This window comes from Empidonax traillii, unplaced genomic scaffold, assembly GCF_003031625.1.
Source record: "Empidonax traillii isolate 1590-97213 ecotype Southwest subspecies unplaced genomic scaffold, ASM303162v1 scaffold29:size1973556, whole genome shotgun sequence".
Classification (NCBI taxonomy): Eukaryota; Metazoa; Chordata; class Aves; order Passeriformes; family Tyrannidae; genus Empidonax; species Empidonax traillii.
Genome location: NW_020955222.1, coordinates 431,536 through 454,440, shown reverse-complemented (window position 1 = coordinate 454,440; position 22,905 = coordinate 431,536). Strand labels below are relative to the sequence as shown.

The 22,905-nt window shown below is 36.0% G+C and overlaps 1 protein-coding gene across 2 annotated transcripts in view; it reads right to left on the bottom strand.

The window, feature by feature from the left end:
• ARL15 (ADP ribosylation factor like GTPase 15) overlaps nucleotides 1-22,905 on the bottom strand; it is a 220,290-nt gene that overhangs the window by 123,677 nt on the left and 73,708 nt on the right. For both annotated transcript variants that reach the window (XM_027910343.1, XM_027910348.1), the window contains 3 exons: nucleotides 19,233-19,377; nucleotides 16,381-16,440; nucleotides 4,137-4,345 (listed from right to left, as the gene is read on the bottom strand). In XM_027910343.1, coding sequence (XP_027766144.1) covers nucleotides 4,137-4,345; nucleotides 16,381-16,440; nucleotides 19,233-19,377 — 414 coding nt within the window. The remainder of the gene's footprint in view (nucleotides 1-4,136; nucleotides 4,346-16,380; nucleotides 16,441-19,232; nucleotides 19,378-22,905) is intronic.

Sequence of the window (22,905 nt, the reverse complement as noted above, 5' to 3'; positions counted from 1 at the left end):
TCTCCTCATCTCTATTAACTATGTTTCCCTCTAAGTCCATCAAAGAATGGAGGTTTTCTTTGCCCCTCCTTCTGTTATTAATGTATTTATAGAAGTGCTTTTTGTTATCCTTAACAGAAGTGGCCAATTTAACTTCAAATTGTGCTTTTGCATCCCTGATTTTCTGTCTGCATAATCTAGCTGTCTTCCGAAAACATAGTGGCTATGGAAAACTTTCAATGTATGGTATCTGCAGCTCTTAAATATCACTCTGACCTGGGAGTAAAGTGACTCCCAGTTTGCACACTGCTTCAAGTCACAGGAATCCACTGCAGTATCCAGCTTCTGATGCCAATACACGAAGTAGCACATAATCCAAAAGAAAAATCAACAAGTTGATAATCGTGATTAGCAGTAATGCAGCTGTTCCTTTGCAAAGCAATTTAAAGTGCCTTTATCACCATCAATTCCTGCAATATTTTAAGCCTGTAACAGAAATCTGACTAATCAAAACCCGTTTCTATAATAAAAAGTACTTTTGTGATGAAAAGGCAAAAGTACACTTCATCAGCGGGATACTTATTTAAAAGAATATATAATTTGATACTGGTTTAGAATTGCACCCTCTATTTTGGAAACTGTGGCCAAACTGATATGCCACCATGTTCCCACATGCTGAGTAACTAAATTTTTTTTTCACTTGTAACTATTTTTATTTAGTATTTCAGAATGTTTCCAAAACTACAGTCAGTACTGATTTACATATGATTAATTCTTCATTATTTGATTTTAATGTAAACCAAAGTTATTTTGTAGCAAACCTATTGAATCAAATACAACTGAATGAGCTTAATAGTCTGGTTAATATACAGTCTTTATTTCAGCATGGCTCAGTTGAAATCACCTAGCAGATATTTGAAAACATCTAAATGTGCTACTGTCACAGGAAAAACAAAACAACTTACAAATATCTTTGACATAGGAAGATGGAATGAATGCCATAGAAATTATATAAGAGAAATAAGAGGGACATTGTTATTTATAGTTTCTACAATAAAATGTCAGATTTACTTTCTTGATTTAATTTTAAAATCAAAATAACTAGGAAACAGCCAACCAGCAACTGAACTCAGGGAAAAAAAAGTATTACATTGCCTGATTAGTATTTCAGCTTGACTTCTCCTGTAATTTTCCCTGCTCGCTTCAATAATATGAAGAATATTCTGCAAAATTAATTAGGTTAAATTACATTCTGTAAATTAAACAAGTTATTTGGATATTTTTGCAAATAGATCTTATAGTTGTGAATTGAACTATTCATGATATTGGTTATTATTTACAGCACGCTGCTTCTACAATATCACTTTTACCTAAGCAATGTATGGAACAAAACACAATAAATAAAATACAACATTTTGAAAAACTGAAGCAGCACTTCCCAACAATAAATATAACTAACATCTGTTGCAGAAACTGCTTGGCCCTTGCACAGTTTTGTGAAGAATTTTTGTTGTAGATAAATATTTTTCTATACTTTCCATTATGCACCACTTAACTCAGACATTTGCCTTAATTACACCCCAAGGAGTCCTTTCATATCCATTAAAGAAAAGCAATTTGTTGCCGAAAATAATGCATACATACTTTTAAATTTCAATTGTGATTCATCTGCCTTCTGACACATAAAAAAGCAAGGAAGTATCTATAATTAATGGACTTAGTTTAGCAAAAATGTCTAATAAAACTCTCAATGCTCAACATAGTACTTTTGTTAAATATTTATTCATGTTGGTTTTGATTTAAGGAATCATCTTATGATTCATCATTTACTTTCATTTCACATCTCAATAATGAGGACAACAGTACAACAAAGCCTTCAGGAAAGCAAGAAATTTCCATTTTAATGTTGGTGAAAATGACCCAACAAGGTTTCCACTTTGTATATACAGCAAACACAGGATATTTTGGAGGGGGGGGGGGGGACACACACAATGTAACAACTTTTTGACATTCTCCTCTTTTTTTTTTTTCCTTCTAATTTTGTTTTCCACTATTCTTAACTAAAGAACTTCAAAGGCAAACACTGACACAGGGTTGTTTGTTTGTTTTTTCCTGAAAATACACAGAAGCTGTGCACATTTAACAGAATTCTTGTGTGCAGCATTTCATACACACTCACAGTAGCAATGCCATAATAATACACTGTTAGAGTTTATTTTTTTTTAAAGCATGCAGTAGAAACCTTTCAAAATGCTATTGTAAGTATATAGATATCTACTACCCTACTGAAGTATCAAGCAACTGGTAATGAAGAATGAGGTGAAAATGAGGATACTGCCAATAAAAGAAAAGAAATGCTAACTCTAATTAGGCAAAAAATTCAGTTCAGGCCCAAAAGTCTCTTCACAGAGCCTCAACTACAAAATGGGACTGTTATTTACATAATTTCCTGTAAAACAAACCAACTGGCATTGTATTCTCTATTCTTACAAAATTGGACAAAGAACGTTTCTTAAATTATATTTGTTATTAACATGGAATCAAATTTCATCATTTTAAAAATGAAAAATATAGTAAAATAAGAAATAATTCATGGGGAAAAAAAGCATTTTTATTGATGCAAATAGTAATCTGTATTGCTCTCTGCAAAAAAGTTAATACCAAAATGCACAGAGTATATTTAGATAATAAAATGAAATCAGTTGTGTCTCAGGATATTACCATTTTTTAGGTGGAAGGTTTAGGAATGCATGCTTTGCTTTTATGCTGTACAGTAGACTAGATCAAATTATTAAACTGATATATCAAAATCCATATTATATTTCCTTTAAATATTCATTACTTCTTTCTCAGTCTGTTTTTATATGAACAAGACAGAGGACTTGTAGATTCTATCCCTGCCTCATTTTAATTTACTTTTTTATGTAACTTGATATACTAAATTCAAATTCCTTTTTTTTTCTAAGTATGGATTCTTGGAGGAATTTAATTTTATTTAATAAAATATTCTACAGTGTAGTTTACATATATTTCATTTAGTCTCTTCATATTAATACCATCACTATACTCCATTTACTCTATTTCTTAACACGTAATATGCTTAATTTGTTTTGGCTGAGAAAGGAGGTATAGGTAACAATAAAGCAGTAAACATGTTCAACTGTTCTGTAAAAATAGCAAGCTATTCTACAGATCGGCCTGTTCTGATTTGAAAGTATGAAACTGTATTTTAGACAAAGAAGTTCCTGTAAGAAAGAATCAATTTTAAGTATAAAGCAACAACACAGCAAAGTGCTGAAACTGTTTTCACTCTGCTGCACTGACTGAATAAACAGATTTCACAAAGTCTTGAATAGGAGTCCTTTAAGTGACATTTATGAACAGAATCACATAAACAAATTTTAACTTCTTCCTACAACTTCAGGAGAATAAGTAGAGCTTCTCATGGAGAAACAGTAACTTTCAGCATTTCTTCCATGTATGTGACATGATAGAAATGTAGACAAGATGAATTTTTCAGAATATGAAGAGCAAAAAGTACACTGAATACAACAATTATATAACTTACTATGTGGTAGATAGAAATTGGACAAAAATATTACCCCTTAGAAGAGGAAAATCAGAACTAGTTAAGGACTTCAGAACAGGAATTGCAACTCTGCCCTCACATCAGTACACAGCAATTCAGAAAAAGCTTTTACACAAAACAGACAACCTATGGCTGCCATCTATTGCTTTAAGCAGTTGAGAAGAATGGAGTAATGGAATAGTGCAAAATTAAAACTAATAGCAAATAAAAACACAAGCTAAACAAAAAAAATCACTGTCCCAGCAGCTTTTCATAAGAGTAGTTTCAGAAAACATCTTTTCACCCTTAAGCAAAATATGGTGAAAGAAGATGATCTGTTTGTGTCCAAGTATTACTTCTATGTTTTCCAGAAGAACTAAGCCTATATAGAGTGCACCGGACTAAGTAAATAGCAGTTGGGACTGCTCTTGGTCTGCTTACTTACTGTAAAGAGAAATTGAGGCCAGTCCTTAACTATTATGTTGTAAGTAATAAGTAAGTAATAGCATAATAATGTAATAAGCAATAGTGGGTTAGTGGTGTGCAGATAGTAAATACAAACAGGCAAGATGCTGCCACTTTAACATACCTCTTGTACGGAGCGAGCTGCTGGCTTGTCTTGATGATTGGCTAGTATTAAAAATGGCAAAGTACATAACTGTGGGTGCTGGAGAGCAGAATGCAGTTCATTCCTAGCAGTTTCTAGATCATCTTCAGAGGAGGCGCTGTCTAATACAAATATTACCCCTTGAGATCCTTGGTAATAACGACTCCAGTATTTCCTGATATTGTCAGCTCCTTTCAAGACAATAATAAGAATTAATTAAAATAAAATCTTTTTAACAAATTTAACACTTATTACTGAAAATAAGCGATCTACTTGGAATGATCAAAACAATTAACTAAATCTTTTCTCCTAATCATCATTAAACGAATAAAAAAGAAAAAAAAAAGCAGTCAGCAATCAAACACACACACACAAATGTCAAATCAACATTGTTTGAGTAAGGAAGGAAGTGGACTCAATGCAGCTTTCTTCCCTTAAAGTTTCAGCTCAATTAATGAGTATTGGCAGAACTATCATGCTTCCAGTACCACACAGTCTAATCCTTTACCTTCTCACTGAAATATCGTGGCACTAATACCTAAACCTTTGCCCATTCTTTTTTACTTAGCCCTGCAGATCCTTGCCATAACCTGAAGCTTCTGTCATGGCAGTTGTTCATTTCTGAGCATGAGTTCTTCCAGTTCATCTCCAAACCATCAGGCAACCACTTCATAATTGGGGAAAAAAGGTGTCAGGAAAGCCTATTAAAGTAATTAGATACTTAATGGGGAGAATGATGATACAATAGTGAGTTGAACAGTGAATGAGGAGCTATGATGACAACATGCAAAGGCATTCACTCCAACTACTTTTGCTCTGTCAACCACGCTAAGGATTCTGGAAGAGCCCAACAGTAGACACACGAGTGACTGTACAGGCTGATATGCCACAGTAATTTTTAGGACACAGTTCAGCAGCACTCAGCCATCTCAACAGAAGCCAAGCAATAAGGTTATCAACAGAAAGCTTTTGTCTCCCCTGGAGAGCAGCATATGTTGTAGCATTGAGGTAGGGGGAAAAAAAATTGTATTTGACAGCTGTCAAACTATCTAAACTATGATTTGGATATGGGCTATTCTTTGTATGTCTGAATCTGGCACTACACTCATGGGGACAAATGCTAAACAGTGAACAGCAGCAGCAACAGTCTAGTGGAAAACTTGACATGTCTGCCAGACAGTGACTTGCAGAAATGTAGTAAAGGTATCTTTTATAGACTTTTCTTGCTTTCAGACAGGGAAAAGTGAACTTCCATGTATATACAGATGAAAATAATAAAACTCTACCTTTCAGTGAAACAAAATGACACAATATTTCTGAAAAACATGTAGATATATGGTGAGTTTTTAATGTAACATAATGACCACAACATTGATTTGATACTTAAAATATTCACTTAATTTATACATCATGTGGCAGAAAAGACAGTCACTAAACAAAGATGAAGAAACAAATGTCTAGAAAGGAATTTGCACTGTACACTTTAGGTATCCAACTCAACAGTATTCAAATCTCACTTCATGGAGTTACTGTCATCTTTGTACCAGCCACATTGGAACCTTAAGCACTTTGTTTCTGTATCTGCACCCAGCCCAATTTAGGCAGCTAACAAACACTGTGAACACACACACACTTTTGTTTACAGAGAATATTAGTCATATCTAACCTGTTTTTTTCTGCAAGAGGCCTACAGAATTGACTACCTAAAGGCAAACGGCCACAGGTTTTAGTCAAGACCTTGTCTAATTTCTATATTAATTTAACCGACTCAAAGTAACAATGCACAAACAGAACAGATGTTTCATTTTTTTATCAACCTCTGAAGATTAATATTATACAAACAGAAGAGGGGATACATTGAAAGCTAGTTCTGTGTTTATGTACCATACAAATATCTGCCAACTGTACTTCTAAAGAATTGTACAGCATCTGTTGGATGTCCCAGTCTTTCCCAACAGCTGTCTACATCAGAACCAAGTAAAGCAAGTTGCCAAAGGGACACTATTTACATAGCCACACACAGCAGTGTTGCAGGCAGCTGAAGGATCACATTACTTTAAAAACTAGTAGACAATCATTTTCAATGAACTTAAAGGCCAAGACCATGATCAGTTCTTTGAAGGTTTTTTTTTTCCTAGCAACATAACATCTGTCTTATTTACGCTAAGCATCAGTCAGCTACTTTTCAATCACATCACTGCCAGAACCTGAGTCTTATTTTTGTAATTATAGTCATTCTAAACAGAAAAACTGTGAGGTGAACTGCAGAGCATTTGACCTCTTGTATCCAGGCACATGGAAGAAAGCAGCTCATGGAACCCTACCTGGGACACTGAAGCCAGAAAAGGAGTATGTTGATTTGTTGACCTTACACTCCTGTCTCTTTGGTTCAGTTTCTTTAGCAGCTCAGCTTTGTTGCTCTAAATCAACTGTCCCAAAACCAGTATCACCAAAGTATAACAGTCCTTTTCTCTCCAGCTCTGGCCAGTCACCACAGCATAGTTATAAGAACCACCTTACAATGTACAACAAAACCTGGTATTTCCTTTGGGATCTTCCAATATTCTAATGACCTGCTCTGAAATTGCTTACACTTCAATTCCAAGGAAATCACAGCCTGAGTTTTAAGAATGAGAATTATTTGCACTAAGCAGACAAAAAAAAAAAAAAAATAGACGACTGCTAAAGCCTGTACCTCAGGGTGCCATTCTAAACCATTTTTCTGGCAAATGCACTTGAAAAATAATTCTTGGCATCAATAACTTATCAGCAGCTGCAAATCACAATCTCTACAAGACAAATAACCTGATATTCTTTTGCCTTAACTATTCATACCCAGAGAGCATAATATGCTCTTAGCTTCTTTCCTCAGAGTACTAAGTAGAATGTTGTAGAGTTATCCTGGGTGGGAAACACTGGACTATAAACAGTGATCCACACATTACGGCATGACAAATTCGTCTTAGTAACCAAGCAGTTGTTTCTCAAGGTGCAGTTCAGCACAGATTATCCTTTGAATCAACTTTTTCATCTATTCCAAAGTTTTCTAAGACACTAAGTTTCAAAGTCTGAGTTCTTTGGCAATGCAGAATGTAATGTGCAGCCATTAAACATCCTCAGGTTCTCAAAAGACTGATGAGTCGTACCCAGGAACTTAACTAGTAACCAAAACATCCTAGCAAACAATAGTAATAAATAAAATAAGCATTTAGGTTTGTAGGCCTAATACATGTGTTTCTCTAACAACTTTGCACATTACGGCTGTTTCTTCAACCACTTTATGCCTAAACAAAGATTAAAAAAAAAATAAAAATAAAAAAATCTCAAAAAATCAGAAAAACATAACAATTCACATTAGACTTTGGGAGCATGCTATGGGAAACATTTGCTATAATGTGATGTTCAGCATAGGAGCTTCCTCAGACACAGGCAAGAGCCACAACTCATGGCTAAGCATATGATTTGTTTCCCTCAGCAATGAACCAATGGGGGTTGAGTCCTGTGATGTGACAAAAGCATCTAGTTTACAAATAAACTATGAAACAAAACAAAACACAACACAATCACCACCCATTAGAAAAGATAATATTCAATCAAATGTAGGCTTGAATTGCTTTATAACAGGAAAAAAAACCCCAAACTCTCATGACAAAAATGACAAGATGTTGTAACTAGAAACCTCAATCATTCAGCATTACTACAGGGCAGGTTTACTCAATTACCTATAATTTTAGAGAGCTTTAATTTTTATACTTTTTAAATATCATATAAATAAATTCCAGGGAACAGTCCATGTCAACACCATTAAGGATCAGTAGCAGTGCTAACAGCACCCCTTGGAAGCTGGAGGGGAGATTCTGAGTTATGTGCAGTTTAATACACACCCAAAACAGGTTGCACAGGTACACACTCCTGAAAATATCACATAAAACGGAGAGCTATAAATCTTCCTTTCAGCTATGAATACTTCTGTTTACATCTCCATTCACAGGGCTTTGAGGCTACCTTCAATTCCCTCCTCCTCTTCAGTACTTTCAGGAGAAAAGAGCATAGCATTACAGAAAAAATCACTGAAGCAAATTTACATGTGTCAAATTTGTTACTTGTCAAACTTGCAGCAAGTCTCCATTGAGAGCATAATGAATGTCACACAGCCCTTGCTTCACAATAGTCTAGTCTGCACATAAAAGATCTTGTTCACCTCAAAATACACCACAGGTCCAAAGAAGTTATGGTCTCAAACAGAGGATAAAAAAATGCTAATGTGGGGAGGACATGAAAGATTACAGGCTGCAAATAATTTTTCTACCACTTCAAATATATCATCCACTCACCTAAAATAAAGACACCTACATATTTTGAAGGTTTTATAGTTGAATGAAATACTAAATAGATAATTCCTCTACTAATATTAAACAGAACATTTCTAGTAAGCATAAAAGTGAAAAAATGACAAGGAATATGCCAACTATGTTACAAAATCCTTTTTCATGAAAGATCAGCTCATGAGTGGGGGAGTAACTAGGAAAGGAAGGGAAGAAGAAATCTCTTATCTGTTCTTGCAAAACCCTACCCTCTCACTCCAAGAAAACCTTATGAAGAAAAAAATAACTGTTTTTAAATCTACATAGGGTTTGTAACTTCACTTCCCATCATATCCTCAGACAGAAAAATGATCTATTTTCTTGAGTAATCAAGAAGATATCTGAAATCCTAACATATTCTCAAGAGATGTGGCTGCTCCTTATCTATCTCCGGCAGGTTTCCCAGTACTCCCCCCCTTTGAATAAATAGAGTATACAGATTTTGTTTTCTCAACACTGTTTTTCAATCCTCTAGCTCCTTTCTAATACAAATAAATTTATAAATCCTGTTTAAGACATTTGCTTTCTACTTACATTAATTTGTCCAATCTGACAGACACATCCACACAGATACCAAAGTTTCCCATGGATGTGACGTGAGTCACCATTCTGTGGCTATTTTGTATTGCTGTTGCGACAATACAGATGCAAAATCGAAACCTTCTTCAAGTGCTAAAGTCACAGGACTTCTGTTTCCTAGGGTTTAAAACCAAGTGATTACAGTCTGCTTTCTCTAGCCTTTTAGGCAGTGCATTCCTGCAATCATACACAAAGCATGACAGTGGGAAATCAGCACTTTTTCCCCAGAAATAGGAACATTTTGAGACTGCCAAATCAGCTACATTCACTGCAGCAATTCAACTACAATCTGAACAAACATAAAACAAACAAACAAACAAAAAGTTGAGGAGTAATTTTTCCACCTTTACATTCAAAACACACAAAATCATAAATACACATAAGTTTATCATGCTTGTTTTTATTCTTTTTAACAGAGTTTATGGAAATCATCTCTGTCATCTCTTGTCTGCTTTCCAGGCTTCTCTAATGAGAATCATCTGGAAGTTAAACCTTCAGTATTTTCTTTATTAGCTTTTCTTTATTAGCTAACTTGAATCTCTACCTACTACAATATTTAAATCTGATAGAACAACATTCAGGTTTCAAGCACTTGAAAGTTTTTAAAAGGTGGTACTTGTACTTGCCTGCAGAAAGTCAGTTTGGTCTACTTACATGTGTGTATTATACTACCATATTAAAGTACAACATGCACTTTGAAACAAAAATCTGCAAAAATCAAGAACATAAAGTTCATTAAAGAAATTTACAGATAATTCAAAAAGAAGATATGGCCTGAATTGTGGCCTGCAATATACTCTAACATTTATTTAAGCCTGATATCTGAAGATTTAATAGTTTGCAGCAGCTGGCACAGACAGCCATTCTCACCTCTGTTTCTCCTTTTCTATATGTTTGGGGATGTTTGTTTTTTAAATTCACAAACACACAGTAAATCCTCTAGGCAAAGCATGTTTCGCAATAAGGAAATCATCTGCCACTTTCCTCTCTACCCATTAGACCACGTCTGCCCTTCTTTCGCCTCTGCTAGACAGAGGTGATGGCCACAATCTCAGAAGCAGCAGCGCAACTCCCCAGGGTTAAAACTGCTGCCAGCACCCAGCAAGGCTCAAATAGTACCCTCCTGAGCTGCAGTTACAGCTTTGGTAACAGTGCAACTACCTCAAATAAAGCTAAAAAAAAAAAAAAATTCTTTCTTTATGGCACTTAAGACTAGTAAGCATACAAAGCAAGCAGTAAGTCTACACAGCTGCGTATTTCTGTCTGCTTAGTCCTTGTGCTGACAGGTACACAAGTTTAAATCAGTTTTAGCTTTTGAAAGGAACAAGGCCTTTCTGTTTAGGGGTGTTTCATAAAATACACATATAATTTCTGATGCTAAACTAGGCTGCTAAACTCCATCTTTTTTTTCTGCCTGAAGATAATGGATTTGCAATCCCAAAAGCAGACAGGGGCTTTAAATTAAACCAAAGGTCCTACTTTTTCCTCCAGAAAATATCCTACAAACAAAAACAACCAGCTCCCACAAAAAGCTTTGCTAGGAAATTTTGTGTTTTGCTTATCCTATTGTACTTGGCTGTTATAGTCATTACTCACATGGTTCCTAATTGCTGTGAATGAGATAGACTGCAGGTTGTTTTTTCACACTGTAAAAAGCCAGTTTAGACAATGAACAGTATTTCCAAAGACCAGTGGTACGATCATTGGGCTGAATCCTTGTCAAACCTTTCTCAGGACTCATGTTAATGAGATCCATAAACAGGTGTAAACGATCTTTCTTATCTATGAAATGAGGAAACTATGTGACAGAGTCTGGGCTTAGACACCACTTGAACAGCAGGCTGAGCATGACTGATAGCAAACAGACCTAACTTTAATGCTTTCGGAAGCTGAATGTCTCTCTGCAACTCCCAGCTTAGACAGCTCAACAGGGTCAACTAAAAATTTCATCTGCTAAGACATTCTGTAAACTGTTTGATGCAGCTATGTCACAAGCGGCATTGCATGTACTCAGCAACCAGATTTTGTAGAGATGTCAACTGCCTTTTAGTCAAATACAGTATGGAGATTTTATTGCTTTCTGTTAGTTATCCCTCTAAAGATGACTGAGGCTGGCATTTACTTGTGGGATCAGTTTTCTGATGACTAACTTGATGAAATTTAACCTGCTCTCACAGACTATGTTGCTAGAAGGGTAGCGCAGTACTCCACTCTTCCTCTACAGAGTAAAAAAAAATATTTAAATATTTAAATTAATAGGTCAGTATTATTTTCTCCTTCCTACCTCATTTTTTTCACAAGACAAATACTACCTGACAACTGTTGCTGTCTTCTCCAGAGGTTCATATTTTCCCTTCAATTTGGACTGCACAACAGTGCAGTGTGCCTTCTCCTCCTACTCTCTTTTCTTCTGCTCTTTACTTCCAAATTAAGACAAAATACGCATGCTTTGTTTAATCAATCCTATTTAAAGATATTTGTTCTCAAGCTGTCACCTAGACAATTAATTTAGCTGGCCTAAGAATGTGAATTTATGACTTTGGTCATGAAGTTTAAGAAGTAATAGCAGTGGGGAGGCAAGTTCTCATCTCTCTTTTCCTGGCCATGCTCAACCAACCAGAGACAAGAGCATTCCTGATATTAACCACTCCAGTCTTGCTAAGCACTTAAAACATTTTTGTCTTAAATGAATTCTTAAATATGACTACACAATATGCTGCCTCTATGCTTGTGAAGAAGACTTTTGGGTGTATTACACAAACTAACAGAAACATTTGACAATATTTTTTAGTAAATAAATAGAAAACATTACTAAATCCCATAACATGCTGTTAGTCTTTTTAAACTTCATAAGAAGAAAAAGGGCTGTTCATATCCAGAATCATTCTCTTAAATTTGATGTGGCTCAGTATTTGGCATCTCACCAATGGTTTCTAAGCCTTCATTTACATGACAGCAAACTAAACTATAAAATAACTTCTTCTAAAAAAAACAACTGGAAATTATTAGTTGACCTCCAAGATGGACATTAAATCTTCACATAGTCATGAATAAATACCTCTGTCACAACAGACACCACAACTTCATACTCTGTTTTGACAGCATTACAACAGTATATTACTGGAAAAAAAAAATACAGAATAAATGGTGATTTCATCCAGTGTGTCCAGGCTGGAATTTGCTAGAATCAAAGAAAAAGACTGTTATACCTGCTGTTATACCTTCATTATCTATCTTGAGAGCAAACCTTACCATGCAGCATCCCAAACTTTTTCAGCAAAACACTGTTTGAATCCTCTAAACAAATGTTATCATCTGCCTATTTTTACAGCCTTTTCCCACTCTCCTGTTATGTTCATAACAGACAATTTCATTCTTAATTCACGTCAAAGATTACTGCACCCTAACAGGAAATCATCAAAACTGTAGTTTCTTTCTATACCATTACTAAGCTGAGTTACACAATATAGAGAGAGCTTTCCAATTGTCCTGGTAATAGTACATTCTGAAAGAATGTGGACTAGGGCATGGCACATCTTTACTGTAATCTAAATTACATACATTATTTTATGAACTAAATTTTTGGGAAAAAAAGCAGTAATTTTTTTAATTTCTCAGGGATTAGGAAGGGATTATTGGTATACCAAAATAGCAACCTAGACAACAGGCAGTTCAACTTTGTCAGCAAATAAGGCAGGATTTCCTTCTCAAGTAATTCCAGCAGGTCTATGCTAGATTTGAAAGATGTACATATTCCTACTTTTTCAGGATCAAATTCAAGGTTTTTAAACATAGTATTTAACATTTATGAAATTTGATAAAAACTTTATTTCTGGTAGGAAGGCAACCTTAGAAAACAAACACAATTTAAAGAAATCAGAAATTGGGTATGTTTTTCTATATTTTAGTATCATCTGATTTAAACAAAAACTTCTGCAAAGAGAGCACAACAACTTATCTACATGTCCCTAAATCTTAAAGAATGATGAAGAGATAATCAGTCCAGAAAAAGGCAAAAGGAGACTGTCTTCTATATATTTTGCTTGAAAATTTACAGCCCCTACAGAAATGAAGAAATAAAACCTGGCTTCATTAGCTGCTCCAGAGGCACACAGCACAGTAAAAACTAGCACCATCTTTACCCTCAAGGAAGTATATTACTTCAGCCAAATAGAAAAGATACTACATAGTCAGCATCTGTTTCACATAACTGCTTGGCTGCTGAATTTAAGAACCATAAGCAGTATGACTTGTGCTGTGTTTTAAATATTGGTTGTTAATATGTTACTGTATTATGACATATGAAGCTTTCTCTTACCTAAAAAGACAAAGTATCAAAAATTAAAACTATATAGAACTTCACTCTCTAAATAACGTTTAACAGCATACAGTGGTTGGTAAAAACAGATGCTTTTCTACCTTCCTCCAAAGTTTCCAAGATCAAATATCTTGACAAGACCTCCACACTATAGTAAAGAGAAATTATATAACAATACCATAACAAGTGAAGACAAAAATCAGGAATAAGACAAAAATATAGACTTCTCTTCAACACCAGAGGCAGAAATTCCAAAATAAAATTTAACAGTGATAAAGCATGTAAAATGTTTTGCTTTATTTTCATAGAGCAGCAAGAAAGAAACCATGCATACTCCAGAAAGCTCAGCCTTTACATTCATGAAACAGGAACACATTTCTCAGCTTAAAGGTTGAATACTGACCACAGCATCACAGAATGATTTAGACTGGAAAAGACCTCTGAGATCATCAAGTACAACCTTTGACTGATCACCATCTTGTCAACTACACCATGGCACTAAGTGTCACATCGAGTCACTTTTTGAACACTTCCAGGATAGTGACTCCAACACCTTCCTGGGCAGTCCATTCCAATGTTTAACTACTGTTTCCGTGAAGAAATTCTTCCCAATGTCTAGACTGAGCTTCCCCTGGTGCAGCTTGAGCCTGTGTCCTCTTATCCTGTGACTGGTTGCCTAGGAGAAGAGACCAACTCCCACCTGGCTACAACCTCCTTTTAGGTAGTTGTAGAGAGTGATGAGGTCACCCCTGAGCCTCCTTCTCTCCAGGCTAAACAACCACAGCTCTCTCAGCTGCTCCTCACAGGACTTGTGCTCCAGATCCTTCACCAGTTCTGTTGACCTCCTCTGAACTCACTCCAGCACCTTCTTGTCGCAAGGGACACAAAACTGAACACCCAACTTAAGGTGTGTCCTCAGCAGTACAGGGGGAGAGTCACTGTCCTGGTCCTGCTGGTCATACTACGGGTGATACAGGTCAGGATGCCACTGGCCTTCTGCTGATTCATATTCAGCCACTGTCAACTAGCACTCCAGGTATTCTTCTGCCTGGTTGCTCTCCAGCCACACTGCCCACAGCCTGTAGCATTGTCTGGGGTTGTTGTGACCAAAGTGCAGGATGTAGCACTTTGCCTTGATGAACTCCATACCACTGGCCTCAGTCCATCAATCTAGTCTGTCCTGATCCCTCTGCAGAGCCTTCTTATGCTCCAGTAGATCAACACTCCCACCCAACTTCATGTTGTTTGTGAACTTAGAGGGTGCACTCCATGCCCTTGTCCAAATCATCAATAAAGATGTGAAACAGGACTAGGACCCATAATGAGCCCTGAGGAATGCCACTAATGACCACCAACTTTTGGAAGAAACACAAACTTTTGGAAGCTTGCCTTTGCTCCCTAGACAATGAAAATCTATTGGAATCAGCATTCTTCTGCAATATCTCATAGGAAAAACTGATTATATAATTTTTAAACACAGACATGTAAACACTCATATTTAAGGAAAAAGAAATAAAAAGATGCAGTAAAAAAGTCTAACAATCCTTCTATCTTTGAGAAGAGATAAATGTGTGGAAAAACCACAGATCAGATATTCTGGATTACTTCAGGACATCTTGCCATGAGTCAAAGCCCTCTACTAAGATAAGATTTCTCAAAGCATACATAACTGCATAAAACAAAAGTTGTATGATTAGAAAAGAAGCCTTTAATGAGAATCTGCTATAGAATACATCATCCAATTCTTGATCAAAACCTGCATTTACCTATATGAATTACATATTTCATGCAGCTTGGGCAGCAGAGTGTATAAACTAGACTGCAAATGATTGACACTGTTAAAAAAAAAAAAAATCCAAAAAGTGACATGATGACTTAAGTGACGTTATGCAGATAACACACTCAAACAGAATCAACACTGCTCCTGAGGATTGATCCCTTTATCAAAGACAACTACTGGGTTATTTTTTACAGGATATATGCTCAAAAAGAAATATGTATGTTTCAATCCATGGACCAATGGTAGTAAAGAGGAAACGCTGTCCTTTCCATATATACTTATCTTAATGCCCTCTTGAAAGAGTTTCAGATAAGACAATCGTCATGCAATTTGATCTCACAAAACTTTCTTCAAGAACCAAATTAATTTCTAGTTAAGAGAAGTTCCAAGTTTACTGAAAATCTAATAAACATCCTCAAGATTCATTCTATTCTACTTACATAAATAAAAAAAGATATAAAAAAAGAAGAAATTCTAGAATATAAGTATCTAAGCATTCTTTTAACTAGATGAACATTAGACTTCACAAGAATTCTAATTAGGAGAGTGTTTTCTTCTTTTTAATAGTTACCTCTTGATCACTTGAGACTCAGAGTCAGAATTGGTCAGCTAAACAGGTTACATGTATACAGAAAATTAAAAAAACTCCACAACCATAAAACAACTACCACGTCAAAATCCAACAAATCCAACAACAGAACAGTTCCCAAAGAACATAACTCATTAGAAATTGTCTACCTTTGCAACAGTTTCAGTGGTGCAGTAAATATATTGATTTTGCAAAACGTTCACATAGTTAACTGAGCCAGTGCTCATAAGTAAAAACTTATACATACAATAAACACAGGGAACACACTTCCTTGAGCTGCCACTTCAGCCATACCATAGTTACAGTCCAGTCTCTATTTCTGTATAACTTAACCATTGCAATCCAAGAAATTACAATTAGGAGATACACCATATTTAGCTGCCTTCTGCTCCTCCTGCTTTTTGCCCTTTCTTTGAGGTCAGGATTTGTACAGCTTTTCTCAACTTTATCTTCTGTGATGAAACACAGATTTTTAATTCCAGCTGCACTGATTAATCATTTTTAAATTTAAAACAACTAACAATTTTAAACAACTATCTGTTATTATGGGATCCAGGCACTAAATGATTTTATAACCAAATAAATAAGCACCATACCTCCAAGTTCTTTTACGTTCAAGATGGCATTCTGGAATGGCACTGCCTTTATACTAAAACCTAAGAACAGAAATAAAGAGGAATAGTAAGTTATTTGTTAAAGGGGTCATTTGAAATCCATTGCATGCATTCAGAAAAGACGACTTTTCTCATCAATAATCAGGATTTTGCATATGAAATTCTATTTCAGTATGTTACTAACGTCAGTTATAAGGCGTGGTGGAAAGGGTGAAAGGAAGAGAATAGATCAGTATAAGCAATGAAATTTTCAATTATATTATTAAATAGCTGGCACACATAAAATTAAGCACAAAACTTACACCTAGGCCATCTACCATTTGGTAAGGAATTAGCGTTATAAAACCATCTTTTACTAGAACTAAAGTAGAAGATTTCAGACTACCAGTGATATGAAGTTATTGTTCAGCAATTTTTAGGAGGTGCCGAGGACAATAGGCAATTCAAATCACTGTTTTCTTCCATTTATTCTTCGCAGATTTTGGTTACACTCAGAGTATAAATTTATATATAATTATCCCCGTCTATAAATGTTATTAACTGAAAGATCCTTTTACAGACCTTAGTTGGATATATTAAAATGGTTACAAGCACATTAAAAACATCTCTGAATCCTCTGTTACTTCATTTCATGCTTAAAACCTAATTAAAAAAACACACAAAAACAAAACCAAACCAAACCACAAAACCTGTGGATCTTTACCCTTACCTGAAAATTCAGACATCCAAGAGAAAGAGAATGTGAAAGGCTCCCAGCAATTCATCAATGTATTATATACTAAATTCTGTATGTTTAGTACATACATATATATAAGTGTACATAATACTTTATATACAAAAAATTTATCTGCTGTTTCAGCATAAAATATCCAGACATTAAATTTATTTCCATCTAGTGCACACAGTTTTAACATGATTATATACCTGTGAATTGAGTAAAGAATTTTTGAATAAATGTGTTACACTTCAATTTTATTAGCTATCATTTAACAGAAACAAGATGTTTTTTCTCCCAGGTCAGACCAATAAGGTATTCCAGTACTCTAACTATGGTCAGTGCTAGATGCAGTAGAGGAAAGCACAAGAAAGTCTGAAGGGAATAATTATGAAATATTTTGGGGTTTGTTGTCTTAAATCTTAAACTCTTCCTAGAAAGAAAGAAAAACTGGAATGGACCTGAGTGGCATTGAAGAGAAAACAAAAAATACAGATTATAGTTTGAAACATGAGTGGACAAGTTGTCACACTGTATTTTTGTATTCTCCACAATATTCTCTGATGTAGCACAGGTATGGTACATAGGAGTAGATTTATTATAAGCTGTATACCCCATATGGCATCATTTTGCTTTGGATGCTGTATAGTATTGTGCAGAGTAACTTTTCATTTCTCAAGTTGCCTGATTAAATAATGGTATTTTATTGCACCTATTTGGAAAGAAATAATTTTTTAATTAATTGTATTTTCACTGTGTCGTTTGATAGCTCTACTCTTTTATTTAAATTGCTGTTACTATTTCTTTCTTAAGTTTTAAAGTATAATTTGCTCTAATTCCAGGCAAACTCTAAAGATACAGCTGAGGAAAGGGTGACAGGGAAGGTGGGGCAGGGCTGAATTACTCTACAATTTCCTTCTAACTTTTTGAGTTAGTCATTGACACCTTCTCCACACAATGAAGTGTCAGATATCTAACATTCCCAATAACACCACTACGAAGGTAACAGGTTAATTATTCCCCATAAGAAAAACCTAGTATTCTCTTGTATCTGTTTTACATTTTACTTATAATTGTATTAAATAACCTTATGTTCTTCTAAATGTAACAAAGATACATTGAAAAACAGTTAGGCTTACTAAGGTATATTCATGAAATTCAGGCCCATAAACCACAGCTACAATACAAAGCCATGTAACTGTAAACACAAGTTACTTGCACAACACTTGGTATCTGTTCCATCAGTAAATCAACCCTAATAACTGCTGCAGCCACTGAACCAGATTTCTTTGATCTCCATGATCTTTCTCTTTTTGAACTAGTCTTTCCTAATCTTTCCTCTTTCTGAACTTTGCAGCCAGGTATTCCTGTTTCTGATTCTTCTGATGCTGTTTTGTTCTGGATTGTTTTTTAATCAAAACATCCTTTTCAGTGTTAGGCATTTGGGTTCACCTATATCAAGATGCTTATTCAAATTTTTTGGACTAAAGATACCTTTTATCTGTTGTTGTGCTGTCTGTTTTTATGTACCTTCTGAAACTGTACTGAAACTTTTTGTAAATTGATTCTCTGATCTCAGTCTGCCCTTACTACATATACAAGCCTGTTGCTGCTCTAAAAAGTAGGGATTATCACTAGAAAAAAATTCTATTGCACTTATTCTTTTGGTTGCTAGCATATACCATAAGGCAGTATAGACCAAGTATGTGCAGAAATAAACCCCAGTTTAAGTTTCAGAGCATCACTGTCCTATTCTATTTTACAGCACATTCTCTTTTTTTCTCTCCATATAACAAGGCTGCTTAAAAGCCTAAAGTAAAATGAGAGGAAAGAAGTGCTGTCATGTGTCTACAGTATAGTGCTACTTTATGTTACGGTTCTTGCTTCATTACACCACACTGTTTAGACCTTTAGCACATTCCAAGTAGTATGTTTTCATGGATATTCCCAAGTGTATGAATAAACACGGTAAGAGTAAGTGGTAGCTTCAAAGCAATCCATTAGGTACTTTAAACATCAAAATAAATAAGCTGAAGCTCTCTGCAATCTTTGCTATATGTTTCCAAAGTTACCTTTGGACAATGTTACAGCACACCATAGAATAAAGACAGCATCCTACCTGTGGTAGACACGATATTCTCCAGGCTTTCACTGCAAAGCTGAGACAGAAGACTTGTCTTGCCAGAACCAGAGAGGCCTATGCAAACTAGGTCATATTCAGGTCGTGGTGGTGGTGGTCCCTTGCAGCAGAGTGCTCTAAAACACTGCCAGGGTAGGGAAAAACAAACAAAACAAAAAAGAATGAGGATATTTTTTTAGGTTTTTTCAAATGTTTATTCAACAGTGTTCTAAATTCAAGTTTATAAATTTAAAGGCATTGGAGAGAAGCAAATTATTATTCCAACTTGCTATTTTGACAAAGTCAACCATTAATAGACCAAGACCACCTCAACTAAAATCTAGAATGGCCTTATAAGAAAATATAAATATATGTGTGAGCTTTTCACCTCAACCTCAAAGAGCTGGTTTGAGGAATATTTCCCAAATTGCACAAACTGTACACATACAGCAAAACAGGCACATGCCCCAGCCAGCTCTGCTGTTGGTTTGCATGAGTTTGCTTCCTGTGGTAATTTCATACAATATCTGGTGAGAATATCAGAGCCACTCTTCAGCAGCTGCTGGCAAGGCTTCACCTGTTGTCAACAGAAAGAATTAGGAACCTTTGCTCCACTAATGTGCTTCCTAGGCTCGCTTTGTCATGCATTTTAGCTTACAATATCAGCCATAAAGAAGTGTGGCTTGTAAATAAATAAATAAACCTTGCTGGACATAGCTCTAGTATACAAAATATGTAGATTTCTCACTTTTCATGGAAAAGTATAAATTAATCATGATACAAAGAAATAAAAACATCTTACAAGTCCTACTTCAGGATTCTGCTCACTTCTCTTAAAAAGTTTTACCATAGGTGGCCAGGTTCATCCAAAAGGTCCCTTAGGTGCTCAGTAAAGGTCTGAAGAACTTGCTTCTAGGCAATACAGAAGCTTTTTGTGTAAAAATCTAAAAGCATACCATTCTGGGAAAGCTAGGAAGTTTATATGTGATGTATAGAGCATGTTTACCTGCTAATTTCCAAGACAGACCTCTACCATCCCAATATATATAAATACCTTTTTCCCCAATATATGCCACCGTCTTTATCAGAGGAAGGCATCTACTGTAACAGGGAAGGGAAAACTTGTTTATGTAATCAATCCTTTCTCACACAATTGGTCTTTACCCAGCCCCATTTCCATCTTAACCACAAATTAATCACTGCACTGGGAAAAGAGATACGGTGTTTACAACCTTAACCTAGTTTGTCTTCATAACTATCCAGTTTCTCCCATTGAGGACTACCGTAGGAGCAGAGAAACTGAACTCACATCAGTAAGGCACTGATGCAAATAGTGGAGTCTGATACTCTGAGCAAATAGTCCAATGAGAATGTGATTATAAAGACAGGTCACGGAACGCAGAAATTTAATTGGATTCTTTTCATATAGATGATAAGTTCTCTCTATATATATACACATACATACATGCTACATATATATATATATATATATGCTGCTGGCACAGTTTTCATTGCTTTAAAGAAGGAAAAGATACGTTTGGTGAAAGTTACAAAGCTCCTTTAACACCTTTTAAAAAAGGAAAAGAAAACACTTTAGAAGAAGTAAGAATATTTATAGTAGTAGTTAAGCTGAACAAGGGCAAGAAATTTTAAAAAATAATGGCTTTGTCTCTCTTAAAATTTGATTCAAGAATTATTTTTTTCAAGATTTGCACTTATGTGTGTGTCCATAGCTTAAAGGAGTAAACATGCCTTATAGCTTTATTTAATGATGTTTTATTTATTTACTGGTTTATATTTATGTCACAGATTCTGCAAAGCCACAGCGAATACTCTACTCTGGCACTTAAGTGAGAAAGGCCAACTGAGTTCACTACACAACACAACTCCTTTAAATAGAGTTTTCACTTAATGGATATCAAGCTGAAGGCCACATAAAATTCTTCGAAGCTTGCCAGAGTTCCCAAGGCTGTGTGTCAGACCCTCTGCAGCCAGTCTTCAAAAAGCATTCAATTTGTCCCTGCCAGGATGGCATCTTTGCAACAACCTCTTGATGTCATATTGAAAAACATAAAGGAATAGAATAGATGAGCTGATGCAATTCTATGCTTCTCTCTGTCCAGACACTGTGCCAGTTCTTATGCAATCAGACATGCCTCTTGCAGTTCTGACAACGTCTAATAACATGTAATGCTCTGAAAGGTAAGTTATGTTCTTTGTAGAATACATATGGAGGCTCTGTGGGTGACAGAAGGGCTCCACAGGCAGGTTTTGTAAACTTCAGTCTCTCTTTAGTGCGGATTCCTCAAGTCTAACTTAGTCTGGAGAATCTTTATGTGCTGTGGATTAAATATATGATCAAAAATCCAAGTCAAATTGTACATCCAAACCAGTACATGTAGACCTACCACCTTCTCACGCATCCTTCACCAGTAAGCACAGAAAATTTCCGAGATTTCCAGAAGCCAGGAAAATGGTACCCTCCATAGAACTCTCATATTTTATTTTATATGATTCCCCATCTTTGTTATATTTGTGACTTTGTCCTTGGGCTAGGCTAATTTCTTTCAGTAGATTGGTTTAGCTGTAACGAAAACCAACTTTTAATATTCTAGTTTCAAATAGCTACTGAAACTTAAATTACTGTGTATAGCACTTAGAAGTGGCCAACATGAGAAATTCTACAGCACATTGTCATCATCATCATGGCTAGGCTTCGCGAACGAAGATTTGAGAGAGGCTCTACCCACGCTTGCTACAAGCGCGCTGATGGCTAAAAAGGCCAATGCGAGACAGACAAGTCCGGTTGCAGAACGTACAGCAGAAAGACTCTCCAGGTGATATCGACAAGACGCGATTCTTTCTGCATTGTCTTTTCTCCTCGAGAGTGATCCTGCGTGTGTTCTCAAAAGCAGCAGCAGCGTTATAGATGGTGTGTCTCCAGGCCTCCCGATTGGAGGCCAGGGTAGACCAATGGTGGTGATCAATATGGCCAAGGCTGAGGGATTGTTTCAGGCAGTCCTTGTATCTCCTCTTCGGGGCTCCTCTATTGCAGCAGCCAGTGGCAAGTTCCCCATAAAGCACGATCTTAGGGAGGCGATGGTCCTGCATCCTGGAGACGTGCTCTGCCCAGCGCAGCTGTGTTCTCAGCAGCATGGCCTCAATGCTCGTGACTGCTGCCTGTTCAAGGACAGACGTGTTGGTCACATAGTCAGTCCAGTGGATGTTAAGGATTGTACGGAGGCAGCGCTGATGGAAGCGTTCTAAGAGACGCAAGTGGTGCCGGTAAATGACCCATGATTCAGAACCATATAGAAGAGTGGACAGCACGATGGCTCTGTAAACACTGATCTTGATACTTTTCTTCAGGTGTTTGTTTTGCCACACTCTTTTACGGAGTTTACCAAAGGCACTGTATGCCTTTGCTAACCTGTTGTCTATTTCAGCATCAATCTTACCGTCTGAGGAGATGATGCTTCCCAGATAATTAAACTGTTGGACTGATTTGAGTGTTGTTTCACCAATGGTGATATGGGGATGATGGAAGACTTCCTGAGGTGCAGGCTGATATAAAACTTCTGTCTTCTTCAAGCTGACTTCCAGACCAAAAAGCTCAGCAGCCTCTGCAAAGCAGGATGTTAAACGCTGCAGAGCTACTTCTGTGTGGGCGACG